General features: G+C 43.3%; 1 protein-coding gene across 4 annotated transcripts in view; it reads left to right on the top strand.

Annotated features, from left to right (window-relative positions):
- SMG6 (SMG6 nonsense mediated mRNA decay factor) overlaps positions 1-9190 on the top strand; it is a 227631-nt gene that overhangs the window by 1808 nt on the left and 216633 nt on the right. For all 4 annotated transcript variants that reach the window (XM_040455512.1, XM_040455513.1, XM_040455514.1 and 1 more), the window contains exons 2-6: positions 511-2251; positions 2757-2949; positions 3644-3754; positions 6699-6805; positions 7060-7138. In XM_040455512.1, coding sequence (XP_040311446.1) covers positions 511-2251; positions 2757-2949; positions 3644-3754; positions 6699-6805; positions 7060-7138 — 2231 coding nt within the window. The remainder of the gene's footprint in view (positions 1-510; positions 2252-2756; positions 2950-3643; positions 3755-6698; positions 6806-7059; positions 7139-9190) is intronic.

Here is a 9190-nt window from a genome sequence, read left to right as displayed (position 1 = left end):
ATGCATACCCCTCTTTTTCTCCTTTCCCATAAACTACTCCTATGTTAAAAAGGACTTAGCCACCCTGGAAAAATGTTGGAGGCACTAGAAGAAAAGATTCAGATGGATCCAAGGGCTCCATAGCAGAGAACAGTCTGATGCTTAAATGATCAGAGATCTTTTATTCTGGCAGTGAGGTAGTTTGGGGTCTTGGGGATCTGGATATGACTTGGGTAACACAAAAGAGTATGATTTTTTTTTTTCCTGTTTCCCTAACCCAAGTGTAGGTAGCTCCAACATAATGAAGTTCTTAGCCTTGCCAGTTGCTGAATAAATATTGTACATCTAGTAGAATTTCTGCTTCTTTAGAAATTTCCTTTCATGTCCACCAGTATTAACATTTTCATGTGTAATTCTTGCTAGGCTTTTCTGTTACTTGACCGGAATGACAGTGTTTTTTTTTTTCCCTTCCCTCCCCTTTTATTCTTTTCTTCTACCTGTTCCTCCCCAACACTCTCTCCAACATTGCAGAAAACATGAAGGAGCCCAGGCAGCGCAAAGATAACAGGCGCCCAGATCTGGAAATCTATAAGCCTGGTCTTTCCCGGCTAAGGAACAAACCTAAAATCAAGGAACCTTCTGGGAGTGATGAATTTAAGGATGAAATTGTTAATGACAGAGATTGTTCTGCTGTTGGAAATGGTACACAGCTCATTAAAGATGTCTGCAAGGAACTGGATAATCAACACCAAAATGGTCCTGTAGATCCAGAAAATACTCGGGCACAGGAGTCCTTTCCTAGGACTTCTGGACAAGAGGATCGAAGTCTAAGAATTATCAAGAGAACAAAGAAACCTGACATGCAGATCTACCAGCCTGGAAGGCGTTTGCAGACTGTTACCAAAGAATCAACTAGCAGGGTGGGTGAGGAAGAAATCCTCAACCAGGTAGAACAACTGAGAGTAGAAGAAGATGAATATAGGGGAAATGTGAAAGAGGAGGTTGTGAATAAACCAGATAAAGATGAGGCAGAAAAGAGCCTCAATGGTGACAGAGTAAGGGTTGCAAAGGGAGAAAAAGGAAGGAGGATTGAAAAGGGGGAGGGGATAAAGAAAGTGAATGATGACCCGGCACAGGGGAAGCCAGGTTCTGCAAAGCGCTACTCCCGCTCAGACAAACGGAGGAACCGATACCGCACTTGCAGTACCAGCTCAGCTGGCAGCAACAACAGTGCTGAGGGGGCTGCCCTGACTGATAACGCGTGTCGTCGCCGCCGACAGGATCGGACCAAGGAGAGACCACGACTGAAGAAGCAAGTATCTATGTCCTCAACTGATTCTTTAGACGAGGACAGAATTGATGAGTCTGATGGACCCAGGAGGAGCTCGGAAAGGAAGAAACATTTAGAAAGAAGCTGGTCTGGCCGGGGGGAGGGAGAGCAGAAAAGCAACGGCAAAGAAAACCGAGGCACACTTCATGTCACTTTTGATGCAGAAACCATGAACAAAGATTCCCCCTTGGTGAGATCATCCAGGGAGGATGTGGATAGGATAAAGCCTGACAAAGGCTTGAGCAGTGGGGGCAAAGGCTCTGAGAAGCAAGAGTCCAAAAACCTGAAGCAAGAACTTCGGGGTCGGGGACGAGGCATTCTGATTCTGCCTGCCCATACCACCCTATCTGTCAATTCAGCCGGTTCTCCAGAATCTGCACCTTTGGGACCTCGGCTTTTATTTGGATCTGGTAGTAAGGGATCTCGGAGTTGGGGCCGAGGAGGCACCACTCGACGATTATGGGACCCAAACAATCCTGATCAGAAACCTGCTCTAAAGAGCCAGACGCCCCAGCTACATTTCTTGGACACTGATGATGAAGTTAGCCCTACTTCTTGGGGTGACTCCCGCCAGGCCCAAGCATCTTACTATAAGTTTCAAAACTCTGACAACCCCTATTATTACCCCCGGACACCAGGTCCTGCCTCCCAGTATCCTTATACAGGCTATAGCCCTCTGCAGTACCCAGTGGGCCCTACGAATGGTGTGTACCCTGGGCCTTACTACCCGGGCTACCCGACTCAAGCAGGACAGTATGTTTGTGGCCCTCTTCCTGCCAGCACCATGAGTCCTGAGGAGATGGAACAGCATATGAGGAACATGCAGCAGCAGGAGCTGCATAGGCTTCTCCGGGTGGCTGACAACCAGGAACTGCAGCTCAGCAACCTGCTCTCCAGGGACCGCATCAGTCCGGAGGGCCTGGAGAAGATGGCTCAGCTCAGGTATGGTGTGTTCCATCCCGGCTAGAGGGGAATGGAGATAAGCTGGAGGCATATGGGCTCCTGTGGCTGAGGAAGGTAGAAACTTTTTAGGCAGGTAACTGGGTGAGTTGTATATGGAAGGGGCAGTTTCTAGTCTTAGAGATGATTATGCTTCCCACTTTTTCTTTAAGAAAAAAAAAAAAATCTTTAAGAGAACCTGGAATCTGGAAATGGAAAAGGAAACTTTCCAGAATGCCAAGAAGTGAACAGCATATAACTTGTGGTGGAGATCTTATTTCAGCTGTTAAATTTAGGTAGAGGCATATGGGGAAAAACTACTTTCCTAGACATAACTGTCTTTAGAATGACATTCTGCTGCAGAGTGGAAAGTCAAATGAGTACTGTACCTGGTGGCATTTTGGATTTCCTGCCAAGGAAGGTGTTTAATTTGCAAGAAGCTCAACTCTTGGGTCTAGCCTTTCCTGTGGTGTATTTGGAGCTAGAAGTTGCATGTATTTTATTCCAGAGCTGAACTGCTGCAGCTATATGAGCGCTGTATCCTATTAGATATTGAGTTCTCTGATAATCAGAATGTGGATCAGATCCTGTGGAAGAATGCTTTCTATCAGGTGATTGAGAAGTTCAGGCAGCTTCTCAAGGATCCGAATGTTGAGAACCCAGAGCAGATTCGGAACAGACTTTTGGAGCTCTTGGATGAGGTAAACCATCATCTTTTTGCCCTCAGGATAAAGGCTTCAGCATTCTGTAGTTGTGATGGGTTTTTATCACCGGAAATATGATTTATGGCGGAACAATGACGAAATACTTTATGCTCTTTTCATGGGTTTAGGCCTACCCTACCCTGTTGCTTCCTTGGGATCATAACTAACTGGCAGTTGGAGTTAGTTCTGAGCTTGGAAATTTTCTGAATGTCTTGTTTGGAGGGCGGGTAGCTGTTGGGAGAGAAAGCGTGTGTGTGTGTGTGTGTGTGTGTGTTCTTTCATATTTTTCAACGTTTATTTTTGGGACAGAGAGAGACAGAGCATGAACGGGGGAGGGGCAGAGAGAGAGGGAGACACAGAATCGGAAACAGGCTCCAGGCTCTGAGCCATCAGCCCAGAGCCCGACGCGGGGCTCGAACTCACGGACTGCGAGATCGTGACCTGGCTGAAGTCGGACGCTTAACCGACTGCGCCACCCAGGCGCCCCTCATATTTTTAAAACCATGGAGGGCTTATGCTATGGATTTGTCTTGTGTTTAGTTGGTGACCAGTAAATACTGTGTGTGCCTCTATTTACATGGGATGATTGAACATTAGCAGAACTGTGGACAGGTTACCTAACCCAGTTCCTGGTGGGTAGATTGGATCAGAACAGCCTGATTCAGCTGTTTCTTATTTTTTGTCTTTATAGGGTAGTGACTTCTTTGATAGTTTGCTTCAGAAGCTGCAGGTTACTTACAAGTTCAAACTGGAGGACTACATGGATGGTCTTGCCATTCGCAGCAAGCCATTACGCAAGACAGTAAGCCAGCTTCTATATCTTAAATTTATTCATCCATTTAGTAAGCATTTATCCAGTGTTAGTTATGTGCTAAGCACTGTGCTGGGTGTTGAGGGTACAGAATGAAAGATACAGTCCAACGGGGGAACAGACTGATTAAACCAACAATTTTAATGTAATAAGTACTAATGTAATGTTGTATATACAGTGTTGAAGGGGCACAGAGTGGAGTGGCTCTAATTCAGACTCGTGGGGTCAAGGAAAACTTCTGAGAGACTGTCAAGTCTTGAAACATGACCGGGAGTGGAAGGGGCAGTACAAGGTACAGCAAGAGAGAATTAGGCCTTGTTAGAAAGTGCAAGAAGTTCAGTATGCTGGTTTTTGTAATGTGGAGTCGGGCTGTTGTAGGAGGTAAAGCAAATGAAGTAGAAAGGGATAGATCAAAGACTTTTGTATGCCATAGTGAAGAGTTTGGACTTCATTTTGGAAAGCGGTGAGGAACATTGATTGAACTTCAGTAAATGGATTTCTTCTTAGAACCAGTCACTCTGGCAAATGGATGAGTTTGGGCAAGAATGGAGGTAGGAGAGTCAGGTTGTGGGCCTGAACTAAGGTAGAAGTAATGGAGGTGGAAAAGAGGAAACAAATTGGAAAGATCTAAGGGAAATATAATTAACTCGCTGGCAGATTTGATGTGAGTGATGAGACAGGAGGCATAAAGAGTGTAGATCATTTTCCAGTTTGTGGCCTAGGAGAGTGGCTGGGAAGGAAGAGGTTAATAGTTCAGTTTTGGCTGTGTTTAAGTGGGAAAACTTAAAAATGCACAAAGAAGTATTCTGGTCTGTTTGAAGCTCAGGAGAAAGAGCTAAGCATGTGATATAGATTCAGAAGTCATCAATGTATAAGTGATAGTTGAAGGAGAAGTTGGGATGCTGGGATATATTGGCCAGTCAGCCAGAGAATAGGGGCGGATCAAATTTCTAGGTGGTAGTGGATAAAATTGGTAAAGTGCTGTAGAGTCATTGAATGTTAAGATTACTAAAAGTGTCCATTGGATGACTTTATTACAATTTATTTTCGTTGGAGAGGATAGAAGCCAGAGTATAGTGAATAAGAGGTGGGACAGTAGATAACAACGAAGGGAGAATATAGACTATTCTTTTAAGAATCTTGGCTGCAAAGGCAAGGAGGGAAGATAGTAGTTAAAGGAGAACACAGTGTCAAGAGAAGTTTGTCTTTAACCTGGAAGAGGCTTAAGCATATTTGTATATTGGGAGGAAAGAGCCAAAAGAAAGGAAGAGGTTAAAGATTCATTAGAGAAAGGCATATGAATTATGGAGCAGAGACTTCCTCTTGTTTTTCTATTTCTTCTGATGATTGCGGTGTACAAACTCTGTCATTAATCAACAAGTATTTGTTGAGTTCTTCCTACATGCCATGTGCCTTTCTAGGCACACATGATTCATTGTGGAACAAGAAAGCCATAATCCCAGCTCCTGGAGTTTAGAGTTTGATTAGGGGTGAGTACGGATGTTGGATTAGTAATTGCAGATGCAGTGACTTCGGCAGAGGATGTATGGTGCGGGTCTAATGTAAAGGGGTTTAGAAGGATCCTAGAAGACTGAGGAAGTTGCGCTTAAGCTGGGGCTGAAGACCTGGGTTGTTAGCCAGATGAAGGTGTATGTGAAGATGCTAGAACATTCTCTGGAGAGGAAGTAGTATATATGCAGGTCCTGAAGTGGGAAAGAGCATGGTGTGTTAGGAAAACTGAGAGAAGTCTAATCTGACTGAGGCCCAGAGAGAGGCGGGAAGTGGTGTTGAAGAGATGAACAGAAGCTCAATTGTCTGGGACTTCATCCTAAGGAGAGCCTTTGCTGGAATTTGGTCTCTCCCCCCCACCCCCCCAACCCCTGTTGAGATGGCAGAGTGCTACATTATGGAAACAGAATTGGTTTTTTTGGTGTTTTATCAGTTAACTACCGAGGGTTCTTGGTGTTCATTCATAGAATGTGCAGAATAGTGAGGACTCTGAAGGTATGTGACATGTAGTGGTATGTAACTTTGCTGAGGCACGCATTTGTTATGTATTAGGAGGCTGATGTGCTGCAGCTAGTTATTGAGCTCGTGGATGAGCCTTGCTAAGGCATCAGAATCTACCTCTTCTTGAAGCTTTGTTCTTTACTTGTGATGTGTTAATTTCTTGTGTGTGGTGAAGCGGAGTGGAATTGTATGTTACAAAGTGATGCTCCTTAGGTTTTTTGGTTGGACATATGTCTTGGGATTGAGAAAACTCTTGTTTTCTCACTGAGTGACAGATTCCAACCCCATTAGTGAGAAAACATACACGGAGAGGGAGAGAGAACTACAACTATGTTGTAGGTGTTTGGTAAAGGGTAACTATATTATTAGTTCTAGGGGATATTACTGTTTTTTGCAAAGTGAGTGTAAGGCAGTAACACAGTACAGTGATACTAATAGTTTGAGGAGAGAGAGACTATAATGATGACAGGAAAATAAAAGAATAAGTAGTTATCTTACTATTTGTATATCACTTTATAATTTATGGAGTATTTAACACTTATTCTCTCCACTTACCCTGTGGAATATGTATTTCTACATTCAGATGAAGAAACTTGAGTCCTCCAAACAGTCCCAAAGACCTATGTAAAATCATACAACTCTGACATAGGTTTCCTGACTCCTAGTTTCAAAATGTTTTCTTCTATTTACTTGGGACTTGAAATAAGAATGACACCCTCTTGTTTCTGCCATTCTTTCTCATTAAATTTTGCATCATGTTGTTGGCTGTTTTTTAGTAGCCAAGTTTAGACTGAAAATTTTTACTTTGTTCAGGACTACTAGTGCCTTATTAATGCTGCTCTTGTCACTTTGATCCCATCCCTGTCCTTTGGGGTTGAAGTTACAGTTTCTTGGGTACACTACTAACTGATCATTTTTTCTGAAGGTAAAATATGCTTTGATCAGTGCCCAGCGATGTATGATTTGCCAAGGAGATATCGCTAGGTATCGGGAACAAGCCAATGACACAGCAAACTACGGGAAAGCACGCAGGTACTTTTGCCTCTTGTTCATTGCTTCTCTTTCCTTGTGGCGTTAGGCTAAGCCCTATTAAGAGCAATGGGCCACCTGAGCTGCCTCCCATATGGAAGTCCTACAGTTGTCCCTATTGGTCTCTGTTACCAGGCTTTACCACTCCAGCGTTACATCTAACACTCCAGCTATGTCTTAAGCAGTAAGGGCTGTCAAGTGATGAAATGGAAAGAGTTGATGTGGAGCTAGCATTTTTCACTGTTTTTCTATTCCAGTTGGTACCTAAAGGCCCAGCATATTGCTCCCAAGAATGGGCGCCCCTATAACCAGTTGGCTCTGCTGGCAGTGTACACGGTAAGCAATCTTATGGACAGGGGAAGTGTTTCCAGGCAGTATCTTAGAAAGAATGGATTTTGATAGTATCAGCTCCTGGAGCTGGAATTCATCTGAACACTAAACCCAAAGAATATCCTTTGCTGCCTCCCATCCTCACCTTCCTTTTGTTCCTCTCAGAGGTAAGTTGTCAGTGATCCTTACTTCGGTTGAAATCTGTACTTGATCCACTTTCATCGCCCTTCAGTTCCTAAGGGAGTGCTCATGCCCCAGCCAAACACCACTCTTTGTTTTTGACCAAGGCTTCTGCTCTGTTTTTTTTTTAAATTTTTTTTTTAACGTTTATTTATTTTTGAGACAGAGGGAGACAGAGCATGAATGGGGGAGGGTCAGAGAGAGGGAGACACAGAATCCGAAACAGGCTCCAGGCTCTGAGCGGTCAGCACAGAGCCCGACGCGGGGCTCGAACTCACGGAGTGTGAGATCGTGACCTGAGCTGAAGTCGGCCGCTTAACCGACTGAGCCACCCAGGCGCCCCACCAAGGCTTCTGCTCTGAATCTTAATCTTGTTGCTTCCCTTCCCTGTCCTGTTGAATGAGGTTACTCATTTCTAGAAGGAAAATAAGAATCCTTTTCACTTTTCCTTAAAGTCCTCACCTATCCTTAAGTAGTCAGATCCTTCTTTTCCCCAGATATTCCTCTTAGTTTTCCACCTAAGGAGCCCCCTTAGCAGAAGCACTTAGTTCCAAATTGTATCTTCCTAGATCTTACCAGACTTCTCTAAATGTACCTCTAACAGAGAGTCTTGGGAGCTGATAATGGCCCCTAGTAAGGAAGCTGAATTGAAGGGGGGGAAGGTCAGTGGTAGGTATCAAAGATTTAAGTGTAAAGTAGCTAACATGTCATTTAGCAGGTAGCGTTTTCATAATTTTGTAAAATTCATTGTCCAAATAAACAATGTTTGAATTAAAAATTTTTTTTTTGAATTAAAAATTTTTATTCCCCTTTACTCTACAAAAGATTCCAAAAAATTCCTACTATTTAATTATGGATTGAAATTATTGATTAAATAACGTGGTTTACAGATACACTTCCTTCAAAATCTATTGAATATCTTCACTCACTTTTTATTGTCTTTAGTACATTAACAGTATTGTGCAACCATCAACTCTGTCTAGTTCCAAGACATTTTCTTCACCCCAAAAGGAAACCCCATACCCATTACTCTCCATTCCTTCCACTTCTCAGCCTCTGGCAATCATTAGTTTATTTCTGTCTCAGGATCTATCTATTGAATGTTTCATGTAAATGAAATCATAGTATGTGACCTTTTATATCTGGCTTCTTTCATTTACCATAAAGTTTTTGAGGTTCATTTATGTTGTAGGATGTCTCAGCACTTCACTTGTATGGCCAAGTAATACTCTCATTGCATCGATATACCATACTTCTTCATTAGTTGATGGACGTTTTGGTTGTTTTCAACTTTCATCTTTTGTGAATAGTGCTTTGTCAAGTACAGGTATTTGTTTGAATATCTGTTTTCAGTTCTTTTGAGTCTGTACCTAGGAATGGAGGAGCACCTGGGTGCCTTAGTCAGTTAAGCGTGTGACTGTTGGTTTTGGCTCAGGTCATGATCTCATGGTTCATGGGTTCGAGCCCCATGTTGAGCTGACAGTGCAGAGCCTGCTTGGGATTCTCTCTTTCTCCCTTTCCTTCTGCTCTTCCCCTGCCCATGTGCTCTCTCTCTCTCTCTCTCTTTCCCACTCTCTAAAAAAACAAAAAAACAAAACAAAACAAAAAAACAAAGAAACAAGCTAGGAGTGGAATTGCTGGGTTGTATGGTAATTCTGTGTTTAACTTTTTTTTTTTTAATTTTTTTTTTTAACGTTTTATTTATTTTTGAGACAGAGAGAGACAGAGCATGAATGGGGGAGGGGCAGAGAGAGAGGGAGACACAGAATCGGAAGCAGGCTCCAGGCTCTGAGCCATCAGCCCAGAGCCCGACGCGGGACTCGAACTCATGGACCGCGAGATCGTGATCTGAGCTGAAGTCGGACGCTTAACCGACTG

The sequence above is a fragment of the Herpailurus yagouaroundi genome, unplaced genomic scaffold (genome assembly GCF_014898765.1).
Source record: "Herpailurus yagouaroundi ecotype Mexico unplaced genomic scaffold, PumYag 215, whole genome shotgun sequence".
Classification (NCBI taxonomy): Eukaryota; Metazoa; Chordata; class Mammalia; order Carnivora; family Felidae; genus Herpailurus; species Herpailurus yagouaroundi.
This window is presented reverse-complemented; position numbering and strand designations above follow the sequence as displayed.